At 42.7% G+C, this 17,796-nt stretch overlaps 2 protein-coding genes across 8 annotated transcripts; one reads left to right on the top strand and one right to left on the bottom strand.

The window, feature by feature from the left end:
• Positions 1-1,098: 1,098 nt before the first annotated feature.
• On the bottom strand, positions 1,099-16,055 carry casp2 (caspase 2, apoptosis-related cysteine peptidase). Of its 7 annotated transcripts, none has more exons than XM_076737559.1 (12): positions 9,625-9,753; positions 9,166-9,243; positions 8,880-9,043; positions 7,572-7,742; positions 6,715-6,784; positions 6,155-6,246; positions 5,674-5,856; positions 5,097-5,225; positions 4,904-4,994; positions 3,445-3,645; positions 3,072-3,181; positions 1,099-2,946 (listed from the first exon to the last, which is right to left on the bottom strand). In XM_076737559.1, exons 3-12 carry the CDS (start codon positions 9,027-9,029, stop codon positions 2,812-2,814), a joined length of 1,332 nt encoding a protein of 443 aa, XP_076593674.1. In that variant the 5' UTR covers positions 9,030-9,043; positions 9,166-9,243; positions 9,625-9,753; the 3' UTR covers positions 1,099-2,811. The 7 variants fall into 7 exon arrangements, with proteins under 7 accessions (XP_076593674.1, XP_076593678.1, XP_076593676.1 ...); XM_076737563.1 differs by having other exon boundaries at positions 3,457-3,645; XM_076737561.1 differs by lacking the exons at positions 9,166-9,243; positions 9,625-9,753 and adding an exon at positions 15,941-16,055.
• rap1gapl (RAP1 GTPase activating protein-like) lies at positions 11,202-17,743 on the top strand. The gene is made up of 19 exons (XM_076737555.1): positions 11,202-11,371; positions 11,538-11,570; positions 11,687-11,777; positions 11,983-12,018; positions 12,106-12,153; positions 12,307-12,504; positions 12,589-12,686; positions 13,411-13,489; positions 13,905-13,958; positions 14,047-14,130; positions 14,226-14,326; positions 14,421-14,550; positions 14,697-14,858; positions 15,070-15,141; positions 16,069-16,155; positions 16,261-16,416; positions 16,515-16,598; positions 16,691-16,710; positions 16,796-17,743. The coding sequence occupies exons 1-19, from the start codon at positions 11,301-11,303 to the stop codon at positions 16,884-16,886; spliced, it is 1,695 nt and encodes a 564-aa protein (XP_076593670.1). The 5' UTR covers positions 11,202-11,300; the 3' UTR covers positions 16,887-17,743.
• Positions 17,744-17,796: the final 53 nt, after the last annotated feature.

Here is a 17,796-nt window from a genome sequence, read left to right as displayed (position 1 = left end):
AACTGCAGACACCTAATAACACACACACACACACACACACACACACACACACATCTTGTTGCCCTTCGCAGCACCCTCCCTGCCAGCCAGCCATTAGGTGTGTGTGTGTGTGTCTGGATGGACTGTTCTTGTTTGGACGGAGGGGGCAGCTGGGGGTTGGAAGGGCACCCCCCATAGGGCTGCCCCTGCAACGTGAGCAGGAAGGTGCACACGACACCCCTATGACAGCTCGCACCTTATCAGCCAATGATGCAAGGCAATCCCCATAACGCTCACATGCAATGGCAGTCCCCCACGGTAGAAGATGCCCACACTAAAACCGCTTGTAGGACCCACTGTAGAGCGCAGTAAAGTGATCTCCATATTGCTTAACCTCTCCAGCAGGTTCAGGTGTCTAGAGGAGCGAAGGCAGGGGGCTGAGCGTGTATGTGCTGCACATCAATCGCTGGAAAGCTCAGAAAAAGCACACAACATCCCACTCAGACAAGTTAATCTGAACGTCTCTAACTCGTCCTCTTGTTCCTCTTCGCAGGCTGATGACACAGGCGGCCATTATGACAACGACAAAGACACACAGACGCACACAGATCCCCCTTAACCCCGCCCTGCTTTGTGGTCCACACGCCAGTGCATAACAGCCTAATCTTACAGCTACAACGGAGGCCAATGAGAAATGTGTTACTCTGACTGCCAGCGTGTGTGTGTGTGTGTGTCAAGGGAGAATGACTGTGGACAGCTGGCTGGGCCTCCATCTGATACGCTAAGAACATTATCACTGGGCGGCGGGCAGTGTGAGAGATACATACATCCCAGTAACAGCGTGGGGAGACCTGAGCGCAGCGGAATAGTGGGGAGCCAGTTATATTATACCTGAGAATGGAGAGGACAGGCTGTACGCCGAGAACAACACACACAAACACAGCAACAAGGAGGATCGAATAAAGTCGAGCACACGCAGGAGAAACCTTCGTGCAGAGGCCTCACACACTCACACACACAAAATTCAGCTTAAAGCAAACATATGCGCTAAAAGGAACATGCAGATACACTCGTGCGCACATGCAGCTGTAAGAAAACAACAGAAAGCGTGTCTTGTTTAGAAACCATGGCCTGTTTATTGTATAGGACATTTGGCAGTGGTTGGCGTTGACAGAAACAAAATCTCTCCGGGCCCCTCACTCTGCACCTCAGCAGAGCTTGGCAGCAAATATCAACCTTCAAAACTTCTCACCCTGCAGGAGAGTTACACCTCCATCGCACTTCAGTGTTTTCCTTTTTTTCATTATAATTATAATTAACACAACCAAAGGATGAGAGGGATGAGCGGCTTCCAGACCAGGGCAAACTCCACCACAAGCACCTCATACAAAGCATCTTTGTTTACAGATGGTTAACAATCAATACTGTTTGAACCATATATTCTGTTATCTTCACTACAACACTGTTGTAACTAAACACAGTTCGCCTGGTGAGGGCCTTTCTGGGAAACATCAATGCTCACACAGCCTTGACAAATTGATTTCTCTCTGTGTGTGGGGAGGTGCCAAAGTGATACAATATACTGTAAAAGCTTCATGGTGATAAAGTCATCTAACAGACCATCGTCTCGTGGCACAGGCTGCGGTAGAAAATTGCATATTGTTTATGGAAGACATAAGGAATGTGTGCTTTGTCCTTACTTTATCAATTCCAGTAAAATACCACCAAAAATACAGTGGCACTAACTAAATGAACACCTCCCACATAGGGAGAAACACTATTAGCAGTTAGAGTGAGCCTAAAGGTCGGAGTTCATACTTTAGGTGTATGACCCCACAAGTAGCACCACATTCCACTGGCAGCCCACCACCCTGACAGGGACAGATATACAGTAACACAGCTGGCACGCAGTGAAATTTACAGCGAGTGCCTTCATGAAATTTAAGGTTGAGAAGCTATAAATTTTCCTGATTGAACATCCAGAAACAGAAGCGAATAAAACAACTGAAATGAAGCACAATCTTGTTTTGAAGCTGCCCTGTAGGTGTTTTTCCTCTTCATAAGGCAAACCAGGTGAGGAAAAAATGTGAACTTCTCTAATGAGAAGACTTTTTACTGTTTAATCATCACTGTAGCTGACTGTAACTAAAATAAAAGCTGTCTGCAATCATGACAGTAAAGATCATTTTGAACTGCGGGGGATATGAAAAAACTGATGAAAGGCTGAACATGAAACGCATTTGTCTCTGCTGTGCTGCCCCCTGTCTGTCATTGTACTAAAAACATGAAATCATCACAACTCATAGCAAACATTATATACAAAAAAAAGGCTTAAAAATCCTTATGAAAACAATTTCATACAAAATGAAGCCACAAAAATAGATCTGTATACAAAATACACTTTAAAAAGAGTGAAACCTCAAAGTAGCCATGAAGAAAAAAAGTCTTTGACTAAAAAGGATTAACATCTAAACCCGCTAACTGGCATTCGACACAGACACACAGATACATGAGCAAGTTGTATGCAAATACGTTGCCCGTTTTCCAAGTACATGTAGATTAACATAAGCTTGCTCCTTTTTCATTTCCAAGATTTGCGGGAGTGTATGCACACGTGTATGTGAGTGCACGTCTGTGGGTTTGAGGAGGCAGTATTTGCACAGAAAACATGAATGAATAAATCCTCTGTTTGGATGAGAAGCTGTGACAGGGGAATGTGTGAGTGTGTGGCAGTAATTGGTGTGGAATCGACAGTTGTGCGCCCTTTATCGAGAGACTTCAATACAAGGAATGGCCTGTGTGTGTTAATCCGTGTATGTACATATTGGCATGTCAATACTGGGGCTGGTACTTGGGGAAAAGGAAGAGGTCTTTGCACAAGGAGCTGGTGAACTCCGACATCTCTTTGCAGCGATGGTGGGCGGTGCCGGGAGCGTAACCCTCCCGCTCCTTAATACGACCGTTGACCTTGACACAGAAAAAAAAAAAGAAGCAGGAAGATTACAGTAACGTCTTAAAGAAGTTCACTAAATAAAAAGTATATTTTACACTGTGGACGCAGTGTATGAAGTTATAGGACACTTTATGCTCACCTGCACGAGGATGTCTGCAAGGTGTGTGTCTCTGGCATGGAGGCGGAACGCCGTGTTAAGCTCTTGGATAAACCAGGATCCTTTCTTGGTGTTCCGCATGGCTGCTGTGCCTTGAGGACACAGAGATCAAACGATAAAGGCTCAATACAGCAAGATGAGATGCAGCGAGACAGAGCTAAGGTGGTGTCAGGCATTTACATGAATGAAACCAGGATAAGTCAGAAAATATTGCTAACATTGAAAACTGAAATAAATGTCTCGGGGAAGCAGTCTAAGTGCTCTTGGACCAGAATGGGTGAAGGCCGAGCTCAGTGGAAACTGAATCAACCAACACAATTTTACAACCCAGAATAGCAAAAAGGGACAAACTTACAAATTCTCTGACCTTTGAGAGACGCGAAGCCACAGATCATGTCAGACCGCTGGGGCAGTTTAATCCTGGGCCTGCCCATGTCTCCTCTCTGTCTGGAGTCTGCATCGCCCTGTCCTTCCCTCCCAGCATCCCTCTGTTCACAGCTTGGTGAGCAGGTCCTCACTGGCCCATCTAGCTGCTCCACGCCACAGTCCATCTCCTCTGAAAGGCAAGATGGTTTCAGGTTAACTTCAAACATTCTTCTTAATATGTGGTGCAAAAAACAGAGCTGAAGCACTTTGCCCTGGTTTCAGTTTCAAGATGCTTTTTCTGTGACTACAGTTATGAAACATTGAATAGGCACACTGCTCGGACGAGGACTCATCTTGGACCCAGTTTAAGGAGGTCTTGACTGTGGCTGTAGCAAAAACTTCAAAAATCAATGCAGTATTTGTGTTAGTATGTCGTATTAGTGCTTCAACTTCTGCACTGAAAAAACCTAAAAAGTGTGACTAGTTCAGCCATTTCTCCAAATTATTTCAGTAAAACTTCTAACTTTTAGAACACAAATTGTTAAACTGCATAATTTTTGACAGGATTTTCGTGAATATGGGAACAAACTAATCATTAGTTTTGACTGAAGCTATTTGCAGAGGTACAGGCCAACCACATCTAATGGCCTTTCATCAGCACACCTGCGGTGGCCTCTGCGGTGGAGCGAGGGAGTATGTGACAGTAATTACAACTGCTCCTGAGGAGTATGAGGATTTGTCAGGGGCATCATCAGCCCTGCAGTCAGACCGTAACCTCCATCACAGACTGTATAATTAGCTGGGAGCCTGGTTAAGTCACAGATTAATTACATGTTTATGGACCATTATCGTACTGCTATTGTATTACTTCTTATTGAAGCCTACACCAGAACATTTGACATTACGACACCATCCACAGCATCTGGAGCTATGCGGCTGATGGACAGCTGCGATACTGTCATACGGGTTACCTGTCCCAGTCGGCAGGAAGCTGACAGTAGACAACATCTGGACACGTGGAGGGACAGGCTGGCATCTGTCTTTTCTTGCACTCGTTCAGTAAAAGGTTTAATTATGTTTCAGGGATCCAACCGGATTAACATGGCCACTGTTAGCACATACTGTAAGCCATTTTAATAATAATATATTTGCATACGTATTCGCACGCGCCCTGAACATGTCCACAGGGAGGCACCCAAGAGACAACCTCAGAAGAGGCAATGACCATCTCAACTGGCTTCTTCACATGTGAAGCTCCTCACTTTATGGGTGATCTCAAGTGAGCCCAAACACTCATAAACACACTTTCTATATAGATATGCATACATGGTTAGTACGAGTAACCTGTATAGGTTTGCATACGTATTGATGAATTTATTTCCTGAATTATTTGTATGTAAATGATGATAGAGATACAGATGATACAGAATAAGACAGAGAGGCTTTACCTCCTCTGCAGGCCTGGATGAAAAACATCTTGGGCTTGTTCTGCAGCAGGGGACAGTGTGCATTGTCAAAGGCCTCGAACACCCAGTCCAGCTGAAATTGATGAAATGTTACATGTTAAATGTGTGTAAAAGAGGCTGCATCTTTATCCTTTTATAGCATTGCATACATCACAAAACTATCAACCAAACACACCTGCAGGAGCTGTCCATCTGTGCCATATATAGCTCCTTCCACCCCGTGGGACAGCAGACATACCACACAGCTGTCCACTGTCCGGTGGTCTGGCAGTCGACAAAAGTTCTCAATGCACGTCCTCATGCCCTGCACAAAGAATGAGGAATCAGGAGAAAACTCTGGTTACCGCAGATGGGCATGTGTCCAGGTTTCTGTTTGCAAGTTTTGCTTTTTACTACTGCACAGGTTGGTAAGGCAACCATGTGGTTACATAAAATATGTTTACTCATTCCTTAGTTTCATTCCTTAGAATAAGCCAAATCATTAAAATGTTAAATGTGTTTGCTTTGTGATAACATTGCCAGACTGAACAGCAGTGAAAATGGGAAGTGAGCTAAAGAAACCTGCCAACAAGCACTGAGCTAAGAGACTTTCCGAAAAATGATTCAAGGTCACAAAGTTGTTCCTCCCTGTTTTACAACTTTCTTCTCTACTTCTGTCAGCTAAAGATGGACTCATTTTGTTTCAATCAGCATCGTGTAAAGATACATATTGAGCCTGCGTCTGTCTGTCTGTGTGTGCATATATGTGTTACCTGAGCAGTGAGGTCTCTGTGAACCGTAACCAGGTAGTCCAGCTCTGTGAAGACCTTCCTGAGGACCTCGTCATCCACCTCGCCTCCCTTCCTCGGGTCGAGGTCAGGCGCAGCACAAGGATCAAAGGTCACGTTACTGATCACCAAAGCGAAACCACGAGGGGATGAAGTCATTCTGTAAGACTGGAGTCCAGGAAGGCAGAGAGAAAAACAAAAAAGCATGGTAAGGAAATGGAAAGGGAAACAATGGATCAATGAATCCAAGATTAACCACATGACATTATACTATCGTTACTTTTACAAATGACTACAATTTATAGTCACTACATTTTCTGCATCTTTGCATGTAGCGCTCTGTACTGACACATGTTCAGACAGGGGGTGTGACACCTAAATATTTCTCAAAAGCCCACAGGTAAAACATAACCAAGTAAGTTACTGCAAACCTGTTGAGCTGATCTGGTGATGAGAAGTGTTTTACCTGCTGGCAGTGCGAGAGGTAAAAGTCAGGAGTGCACGGGAGCACCGGAGTGTTGATGGGACTGTCTGCATCCAAACTGAACTCCATGGACTCTGCCCCACACACACACACACAGACAGACACACACAATGGCAATGTCACACACTGCTTGCTACAAGTTGAATTGCTGATGCAGAGTTTTCACATCATTGTGTGCTCCCACCAGCACTTGTGCATTAACAACCTTTGTACTACAACGCTGTGAGTGAGTCACTCTTGGGGCGTGGTGCCTGCAGGTACAGACAGTAGCCAAATACTACAGCTACCACACTCCTACACTTCTCCCAGTGATACGATTACATACTAAACAATTCACACAGAACACTGAACTCTCAAGCTGCCGAGGGCTACAAAATATTTTTCTGTTGAAGTATATTGAATTACCTGTCTGTTTATTTAAACTGGACAACAGATAAACACTTGTCCACACACTATCCCTTGTCCCCATGGAAACAGAAAATATTGACAACAAGAGAGACCCATTTCATCCTGAATGCAGGCCACACTGCATCACCACTCACCATGTGTCCTTGCTCTCTTGGCAGGAATTCCTTCTTGGGTGGGAAGTGGCAGAGAAGAGTCCACAAACCTCTGAAATTCAAAGTCATGCACAAATTATTCATGACAAAACATCAGCTGCTTCACACAAATGAAAGAAGACAGATAATGACGGGTTTTGGTCTTTGCTGTAGCAGCAGCAGCAGCTGTTGTTTGTTGTGGGAATATGACAACTAGAACCATAACTATTAAGGAATCTCCTGCCTCCTGTGTGGCTCCCTCAGCAGGCCATCTGGCTATCTAACATAAGATGGATGTGGTTTGTGATTCTCACATCTGTCTGCTTATCTCTTCCTCTTTTCTTCATACTCTGTCTCGTCTTGCTGTCTTCCTCCCTGACTGGAACCAAGCACCTGACTGAGGACACCGAGGCTCGTACTGGGCACGATGAGGTGCCGATCACCTCACTCTTCTCGTCTCTGTCTCCTGGGGATGTCTGCAGAAGACCATGTAACTGGAGCATAATGTTATCTGAGATGAGTGACTCTTTACAATTAGGCTGACAATTATGAAACATCCTTAAAAAGACTTATTCAATTGTATAAATTTATCCAGACATTACCTTTTGTTCTGTCTCAGTCGTGTGACAGTAACTGCAATAATTCTGGTTGAGGGATTATAAGCACTCTGCTTCCCCCTCTCTTTTTTTCTGCTGTCTGCATGACTAGTTGTCCTACCATTCCCTCTGGTTCTTCCTCAGGCTGAATACTCTGTCAGCAGAAAACAGTCCAAGAACTGCACTAACTCTGGTAATAATCTGCCGCCTATACTGTAGATTTGTGTTGTGTGTGTGTTAACGTTTGATGGAGTGTGCGCTCACCTCGACATGTGTCTCTTTGCCATCTTTCTCTGGTGATTGTGTGAGCAGGTCACACAGGTGCTGCTGCTCAGTATCTCGCAGAGCGGAGCAGAAGCTGCTAAAGGCTCTGGGCCCTCGCTTTGGTAAGAGCAGTAGTAAGCGCCAGCTTCGTTTCTGTGATGTTGGCTCAGCCTAGAGTAGACAAGGTCACATCAGAAATCTAAAGGTCACTGACAAAAATTAAATCACTTATATCATGACATTATTTTTTTCCATTTTGTCTCTTCAGCTCCATGTCAGCATGATCTGTCTAACAATAACATAGCCTGCATTCAACCAGACACTGTTTTTTTTGAGGAGGGTATCTCAGGTGGCAACTCATCTCAAATTTACCTCTTACTTTACAAGTTACCCAGTGGTTCCCAAAATATTTGGCTGGTGACCACTTAAAAGTGTGCAAGCTTACTTGTGACCCCTCATCAAAGCTTAAGTCTTTAGTATGGACAGTAATGGTAAGCAGTTCAGTTTGATTAATTTCAAATATGTTTACAATCTAAAGAAGTTAAATGCATACTATTCAGGAATTTACAGATGACAATCATGTTTTTTCCTGCAAATACTGATTATTTATGAGCCATTGCAGATAATACACAGCTGATATCGAATTTTTTTTTTTTTTTTTTAGTTTCGTTTTTTATTATAGCAGCTAATATAGCAGCACTATGGGTCAATATGACCCCCCGAATATTGGCTGGTAACGTGGCCAATCAATCTGGGCGTCCCTACAGCAACTGTCGGCTACTGTTTGCAATCAAACAGCTTTCTGAGCTATGTCTGCTATTTTCATAGCCTCCTCTTGGATGCCTGCTGTGTACGGTCTGGTACCTGGTCCCAACCTCACCTCTGTGCTGGCGGCTGCACACCAAGTGCCAAAAGGTTGCAGACCCAACATCCCGACCACGGCCAAATACAGGCATGGTCTCTGCAGATAAATACACCGCCACACACTTCTAGTGGGTCACTAGTGATGACCGAGGATAACTTTTGTATGAGTCTATACATTGTTTGTTTTTTGTTTTTTTTTAGGACATTCCTGTATAACATACCTTTACAGTATTGGAATCAATCTCTGTCCTAATTTTGACCCAACAGATCTGTCATGTGACCTGTTAGGAGTTTTGACAAAGGTTTAACCCATCTGGACAGCTGTTAACAGTCACCTGAAATATTTTCTTTCTTGACAGTTAGGTGATTGACTGTTGACTGTCAAACTGCTTATTAGCCACGTGACCTTAATGAAACTATATCCACATGTCAGTGCTCACATACCAGGATGCTCTCTGCCATGCTTTCTGTCAGGATGTCGTCTGCCTGTAAGGACTGAATGAGCAGTTCATCCACCACCAGCTGTTTGCAGAGAATAGCTGAGCGTCTCCGAAGAGCCCGGCTGTCCCGCTCCAGCATGCCGCACTCCAGCATTTTGCTCCAGCGGACTGGGTATAGGACAGGTAAAGAAACACATAAACCTCCACAACTATTAAACGGAGGTTCAGCCACAGCATAGCGAAGTGACGGGCAATCTGAGCAGCTCCAGTGGTCTCACTACAAGACTCACCGTGTGGTGTTTCTGATTTCTTGCTTCAGGTAGCAGCGAGACAGTATCGATGTACATTTCAGTGTTGCTGGGCTTTCTCTATCGGACATATCGCGGAATAGTTACGCGTTATACATCCGTTAGCGAATCACCACAAAATACTTCTGAATCATGGATATCATGTATATTCATAGTAAACTTTTAAAGCCATCAAAACCAAAACCACCACCAATGCTAACTGATCGCTGCATGTGTATACAAAGGAACATCTAACTAATGCGTTTGTGAAGACAATAACTAACTGTACATGTTTATATTATGTTATGAACAAAAGCTCACGATGCAAGAGACTGTAGTTAAATTGCATTGCAGTTGATGGCTAATTACCAATGCTAACTAGCTAGCTAGCGCTAGCTCACTTGTCTTCTTTTTTCTTGCATGTGTGAGCGAAATATAATTCCTTCAAAACTCACTTCTTACCGTTCTTCTGTTCCTGCAACAGAACACCAAACCGTCCAGAAAAACTACAGAGAAATATCAACGCGTTTCACACTATTTCACACAAATTAACAACATCCCGTACACTGTCTACAAACCAACTTCCGCGGGGTATCCACTGCCGCAATGAGGGGGAGGGGCTAAAAGTAGTTGTTTTGGATTCTGACCAATGAAAGCAAAAGAAAGCTTGACTGGCGTTTCAGGTTTCCAATCACCTGGTTTCTTACAGACCGGTGCCACCAAAACTATATTTACTGTAAAGAGAGATTCAAGGACATTTTGAATTTGAATCCGTTTTCTTTAAATAAGCAGCCAATTGATAAGGGCCGCTTTGAAGATAGACACAAACAGTTAACTAATAGAAAACCATTTGACTAGAGGAGGATGGACTCTCACTGGTTGAAAAGTAAAAAATGGAATAGGATTTAACAGAGACTGATTTCCAATATGTATGTTCATACCTCAAAAAGATATGAAAATGGATGAAATTATAGGCAATAGAAACAAAACGAAAAGCAAATTGCATGGAGGGTCTGCTGCTGGTGGAGGAGGTACAAAAAGGAAAAAGTTATATAGATATATAAAAGGGAAATTTTGAACAAAAAACAATATATGGAAAGAAACGGTGAACAAATTAAAAGCCGGCTTTTTACATTTTTACATTGAAAGTGGCATGACGTTTTGTGTGTTTGGCCATAATATCTGAGTTACAACAAAGAAACAGCTGCATTTGTTGAGGAATACAACTTCCTAATTCTGAGTTATATCCATTGCCTCAAATATATTATTCATCATGACCAATAATATAAAAAACTGTACAGTCATTCCAAAACATGTGTCAGAGTGTCTCCGTCTCTGTACTGCAACCGTCAAAGATGAAACAAAGTACCCTCAACCAATTTAGAGACCTCTGGAGGTCTTTTAAACTTAAGGCTTACGAGACAAAAGAACTGTTGGAAAGTAACTAAGTACATTTCCTCTAGTACTCTACAACGTTTACTTTATCTCTCACTTCAGTCCAGAATGTCAGCTTCGTCATGGACCCTGCATACCTCATTCAATTAAGATACACAGCTAATAGAAATGTGATTCGTGTCATGTGAGACATTTTTTTTAAATATGCACACCTCCTCTCTCCGCTGCCTCTCTCCTTCACTTTCTCTCTTTCTTACCTCCCTTTCTCTTGTTCTCTCTCTCTTCCTATCCTGAGGCCTACTTCACCCTCCCCCGCTGGCTATCTCCTCACCCTCTCTGTGTGTGCTGTCAATAATTGATGATCCTCACTGACTCAAAGGGTAACAGGTCCCGGAGAAAATATCTCATCCATTTATCTTTTATCTTTAAGTTCAGTCAGTCTGAGAAACCACATGCACGAGCGTTTATTCAAGCACGGGGATCGATGGGCATGAACAGGCTGGCCGTGTCCGTTTCGCAGTTTGTGGCAGCTGCTGCACCTGTGACCATGAGTGGGTTAATGCTGCCTGTCTGGCTGACAGCAGGGACAGAGGGAGGAAAGGGAAGCTTAAATGAGTGAGAGGCAGGGGGCAGAAAGGAGGAGGAGTGACAGAATGATAGAGTGAATTAATTCAACCTTAGCCAGCCCTGATTGACTCGGTAGCAAACTGGCATGTACAAACATTCACAGTGACACCAAAGCCATGGAGAGAGAAAAGAGGAATGACATGTCCTTCTCCAGAAAGAGAAGTTTCACTTTTGGGGCATATGGAGGGTGAGTAAAAACACTGTTTCTCTCATATTAGGACTGACATGTTCCACCACGAGTCAAGTGAATAGCTACATAGTGAATAAATTACATTATTTCAAATTTAAGTTATCCTGTCTGTGTAAGATTATTCATTTTCTTCTCTGACTAGTTCTCACTTCCTTGTTTACAGTGTGGACAGATTCACATGTGGGGATGAGACGAGGTGAGATTTTCTTTTCCATTCGATTGCAGCAGTTTCGAGCTCACGTTTGTGGTATGAAGTAACACCTGAATGAGAAGTGACGATGTCTTCTTGTGTCAATGAACCTGTTGCTGCAGACCTGAATCTGCAGAGGACAACATACTGGACATCCTGGACTCTCCTGTCAATGAGAGCAAGACTTTCCTCTCTGCCAGCAGCAATCAGAGGGTAATATCATTATCATGTTCAGCGTGCATCCTCCCCTCTTATTTTAATTAATCACATTTAATGTATTTGCATACCCTGCGTTTCTAAAAAGGCGAGCTTCCATTTGCAGCTGAAGCGTTATTCATGTTCCTCTTCCTCCTCATGTGTCTCCTTCCCTTTCTCTCTGTCTGCATTTCTGCCGTCTGCTGCTTGTTGTTCATATCAGGACACAGAGCTGTTTGAAATCATTGAAAAGCTGCAGGTGAGTTACGGTGAGATTGATCTAGTGTTGTGTGTGGCGTCTGAGCAGCGCAAGTTTCTTATCATCAATACTCCTCTTGTCCATCAGGGCAGCAGGATCGATGAGCAGCGGTGTGAATTCCCTCTTCCTCTGAAGGTTAGTCTTCAATCTGAGACTCTATATATGGGTTTGATCCCGCGTGTATGTGTTGACACTGACCTTTCTATGAATGCCCGGGCATTTGTTTGCGCAAACAACAGAAATGACAGGCCCTCATCATCATCAGGTGCTCCTTTGTGTCTATTTCAGTCTCAGCTTTTAACGATAGGTGGAGACCTGCCGCTCATCCTCCCTTCTAAGTTGGGGGGCTACTGGATAGACCCCCCACTGGATAGGCTTGTAGATGTGAGTCCCACCTCTCCCCACTCTGGCCAAGATCCAGACAGCTATGACATCATGGAGAGAGATGGAGAGGCCAAAATCTACCACGAGTTCTTCCGCTCACGAGTAAGTAGACTTTATGTTATGTCTCAAAGAAGATAATATCTTTCCTGGACTGGTATTCATGTTCAATCTTTTTTTTTCCATTAGTACCATCACTCATTCACAGCAGTGGATCCATCTTTGGGGCCTCTGGTTCTCTCTGTGTGTTTGGAGGACGAGGACAACAAGCTGCGGGTGATACTAAGGTTGAGATCTTAACTCATTTTACTCAATTATGAGACAATCTTTGAATCTTCCAAATTTGATGCCAGCAACATGTTTCAAACAAGTTGGGATGGGAGCAACTAAAGACTGGGAAAGATGTGGAATGCTCCAAAAACACCTGTTTGGATCATTCCACAGGTAAACAGGTTCAATGGTCACAGGTGATAGTATCATGATTGGGTATGAAAGGGACATCCTGGAAAGGCTCAGTCGTTCACGAGCGAGGATGGAGTGAGGTTCACCACTTTGTGAACACATGATTGTATAAAGGATATTACTACATGGACTCAGGAACACTTTTTGAAACCATTGTCAGTAAATATAGTTCATGTAGCTATTCACAGTCCACAGAAAGTTACACTAGTGTGATGGAAAAGCTTGAAACCTCCAGTGCACATACGTATGTATAGTAAAACTTAATAAAACTTCTGTATAAATGGAAGACAAACCTTTCGTGTATTCATATATTTAGAACTTTTTCATGAGGGAGAGGGAGTAGATGTCATTTTAAGAATTATTCAGTGAAGTAACTGAACTTGTTTGTGGAAAAACATATCAGGCAAAAATTATTCAAAATAGAATATATTTATATGTCTTAAAGCGCATCTGGCCGAGATCATCATATTTTCATTTGAATGTGTTTGCATGTTGCAACTGTGAATACTGGGCAATACTGCATCATACAGACAGTTTTTTGTCTCACAGGATGAAGGAGTGCTCTCTGCATGGAGTTTTCTCTGTCTCTCTTTTCCCCAACATCCCATCTGCTGTTGAATTAGCAAAGGTATCCGACTACTTAATTTGGTGGAAGAAGTATTCATATCTGATACTCGAGTAAAAGTAACAGTACCAGAATGTAAAAATGTTACAGACGTGTTGTCAGTAAAATAAACTTTAAGTATGACATTCTCATAAACTCATAAACATTCTCATTGTCCCTTAAAGACTGGTATTTTGAGTTGTTATTGAATTATTTTTGCATAAATTTGCAGGTTTATTGTAGTATTTTCAGTGCTGAGACTACTGTTGGGCACTCATATTTTCTAAAATGATTATATTTTTGTATATAAAATGTAACTCATAACTTTTGTTGTCAAATAGATGCAGCAGATCCCTCTGAAACAGTCAAATAGATGTATGAAGTTAAACAGAAAAACTCAAGTAAAGCATGTGTCTAAAATCCCTCATATTGTCCCCAGATGCTCTGTGACAGAGTGACTGCGTCAAAGTTTGAAGTGGTCAGCTATCTCAAGGTAATGATTTAAAATTACCAATAACTAAATACATTGTCCACTTGTTCCAGACAGATCCTCTCTAATCTCCCTCTCACTCATCCTTCAGGCTCCAGAGCTCATAACTGCATTTGATGAACACAGAGTGTCTCCTAATTTCAAGTTTGGCATTTTGTGCCAAAAGGATGGGCAGGTAAGAGATTGTGCAGAAAATGTCCTGCCTTCATAAAAATGACCTGGCACCATATCATAACCAGCCCCTCTCAGACAACACCCATCTTTCTGTAGCTCACTGAGGAGGAGATACTCAGCAACAATGAGGAAAGTGAAGAGTTTAAAGAGTTCCTCTCTATTTTGGGAGACACCATTCAGCTGCAAGGCTTCACTGGGTAAAGTGCTCTCTGTTGATGTTGCTTAGCTGAACAAATGACACATGAAATGTGTAAAATCACATGGTTTTGTCTCCTCACCCCCTTCTCTCAGGTTCAGAGGGGGACTGGATGTGTGTCATGGTCAAACAGGAAGTGAAGCCGTCTTCACTTCCTTTCAAGGGAGAGAAATCTTGTTCCATGTCGCAACTAAACTGCCTTTCACAGAGGGTGACCCACAGCAGGTCAGTTACTGTATCATCCTCAGCCTATTCTGCGCCGATGACTAACAGGATGGCGTTTCTGAGGATATTTTCAGCATTAGTTGGAAAACAAGTTTCTTGAGAAGATACTGACACACTTGTTTCTCCTTCTCATCTCACCCACACAGCTGCAAAGGAAAAGGCACATTGGTAATGACATCGTAGCTTTGGTCTACCAGGAGGGCCAAACCCCTTTTCTGTCTGACGTTATCAAATCTCACTTCCTGCACTGTTTCCTGGTGGTCCGGAGGATTCAGGGGGCGGAGGAGACAGGCGAACCCTCGTACCAGGTGAGTGAAATCTATCATCCCTATCCATCAGTGGTGGAATGTAAATGAGTACATTTACTGAAGTAGGTAAGTACAAATTTGAAGTATTTTTAATCGAAAATGGCGAAAATAATCACTACTGTGGAGACTGTGGCTCCAAATGATGTCACCAGTGCAACATGGCAGCGCCCGCATCTGCGATCTTATGGCTTTTTTTTTCTCCTCTTCACAGGTGTCTGTCACAGCCAGAGAGGATGTTCCTCCCTTTGGTCCAGTCCTCCCAGATCCTCCCATCTTCACAGAGGTAGGAAATAATACTTTTTCTGAATACTTCACAAAATGTGAGTCTCAGCATCAACCAAGTCATAATTTTCAGCATCTTCTTCTTTGTCGTCAGTCTACCAGTGAGTCATATGCTGTTATTTTAGAACCTCCTGGTCCCTCCCTGTCCAGCAATGTCTCCAATACACGTTTATCATAACAAACATTTTGATTTGTCAAAGCAGAAAAGGCACAGGTGTAAATAATCAAATGAATGATCACTCAGTTCCATTAAGGGTCCCAGTAAGTGTGTGAGCATGCACACGACCAGTGCCCTGGAACCGGCTCACCTAAATGGAGTGAAGCCATCATGAATGCTACTGATTCCACCTGTGCTTTTCCTACTCAGACAAGTCAAAATCTCAGTCACGACGGGTCAAGTCTGCGGTTTCCACACACGACTGCATACCTGCTCTATATTCCCTCCAGCACTCTGCTGTAAGAAAAACACGGGTGGAATTAATAAAATAAATAATGGCTTAATTCCATGTAGCTGCTTCAGGTTCGGGCTCTTGGTATTGTTTATGCTGGCTCACTGTCACACTGTCACTGTGTACACTGTGGGACACTTCAACTGAACAGAGCCTTCAGTAATGTTATCAGTTTTTTCCGCTATGACACAATTTGTTTATTTTTTTCCAGTTGTGAGCAGCTCATCAACTTCCTTTTTACATTGCATTCAGGCAGAAAAATGTGTTAATAGAATATTTGGTTTGTATGCTGTGAGCTTTGATTATACTATGCCCCTTGTCTTGTTAACAAACCTTGCTTTGATCACTCACCCAGTAAACGCTGTTAGTACTCCACCTTTGAGCATTTGAGTCCACACCTTGCTTGCCTCAATCACTACAGCACAGGTGAATTATTGAGATGCTTCATAGGTCTCGGTGTCTTCTGTCCTGTGTTTCAGCGCTCTCTGCTCAGAGAGTTCCTTCTGACCAAACTCATCAATGCAGAGATTTCCTGCTACAAGGCTCAACAGTTCAGCAGACTAGAGGTAGAGAAAAAGCAGTTTTTATTCATGCTCTTTGTTAATGGATATCACAGTTTGTTCTCTGATTCCTCTCCATGTGTGCTCTCCTGTGCCTCCTCTCTTACGCAGCTCCGCACTCGCTCCTCTCTGCTGGAGAGCTTGCAGGCTGAACTCTCCACCCATTCACAGTGCATGATGGGGGATCCATCGCTGGCTGCTCTCCCACCTTCTGAAGGTGTACGGGGGGTGTCTGAGGGCAGTGGAGGATTCATTGAAAACTTTAAGGTAAATGATGGCCTCCTCATCTTTCAAGTTTCAAAAACTCTCTCATACTTGACTTTAGTATTTTCAATTTGCCTTTTCCTCTGAATCTCTGTCATTAGAGAGCCATTAGAGTGAGGAGCCACTCTTTTGAGACGCTTGGAGTACCCAGGAAAACTGGTGGCAGTGCATCACTGAAGCCTAAGGTAAAAATTCACAATGTTAGCGAATGTGATCGACTGAAATAAATACTTATTGAAAGGTTTGAACTAATGTTCTTTTCTAACTTCCATTACAGGCAGAGAAAGATGGCGAGAGGTACGGCTTCTGAACACAGGTGAAAATTTGGTCTTCTGAATGATTTTGGTTAGAAACAGAGATAATTGTTTTATCTGCTTTCCAGTGACAAATCTCCAGGACCTCCACCTGCTCTCCCAGACAGTTTGGCACCAACTGACCTCAAGGATCAAGCAAGTCCTCAAGAAGAAACATAAAATGAAATATTACTTTGAAGATTTTAGAAAATAATACCCTTATAGACATTGCTTGCCTATATGGTTACTTATTTATTATTCTGGTGGATGGCTTAAATGTAAATAGATTGCAAAAGTAAATAGTATTTCTGAGAATATAATTATTTTACTGTCATAAGAGGGATATTCTACATTAATGAAAATCTTTATATTGTATTTGAGTGAAATGTTAAACATAGAAAACTGCTGGGAAAGGACGAAATGTTTTGAGTTTCCACTTGTGTGTCTATGTTAATAAAACAGTTTTACTTCAATGAGGGATGTGAAGAGAGGAAACCAGAGGTGAAGAACAGATGGGGAAATTTAAATCGAACTGGCACAATATGCAGAAAATGAAGAATGCTCAGTGGTTTAAAGATAAATTTAATGATATTAGTAAAGATAATTATTAAAGGGCGCTGATGTTTCTGCATGCACACAGTATATGTGGAAGGCAGCAGCAGACATTTTGACTTGCCATACTAGGAAAAGCACAGGTGTGGCTAATGACATTAGCAATGGCTCTGTTCATGTAAACCATGACAGTGTGACAGTGAACCAACATGCACAATACCAGGAACCTGAAACTGAAACAGCCAAATGGAATTCAGCCTTCATTTACTGTGTCATTTACACCTGTGCTTTTCCCACTGTGGCATGTCAAAATGTCTTTCGTGAAAAAGGCCATTGAGAATATGGTTTACTGGCTTGACATCCACTGAAATTACAGGTGACAATATACAGATTCCACCAAGTGAAAGAGGAAGAATATGACAAAGCATGCTGGTACTGGAAGAATATGGGAAAGGCATCAAGTGGCCAAGTTACTCAGCTGGTATCTGTAAAATAGCTAGGAAATTATATATATTCATATATGTATTCTATATATCAC

This window comes from Chaetodon auriga, chromosome 8 (assembly GCF_051107435.1).
Source record: "Chaetodon auriga isolate fChaAug3 chromosome 8, fChaAug3.hap1, whole genome shotgun sequence".
Classification (NCBI taxonomy): domain Eukaryota; kingdom Metazoa; phylum Chordata; class Actinopteri; order Chaetodontiformes; family Chaetodontidae; genus Chaetodon; species Chaetodon auriga.
The sequence above is the reverse complement of the archived record's forward strand: the minus strand, read 5'-3'. Positions and strand labels throughout refer to the sequence as shown.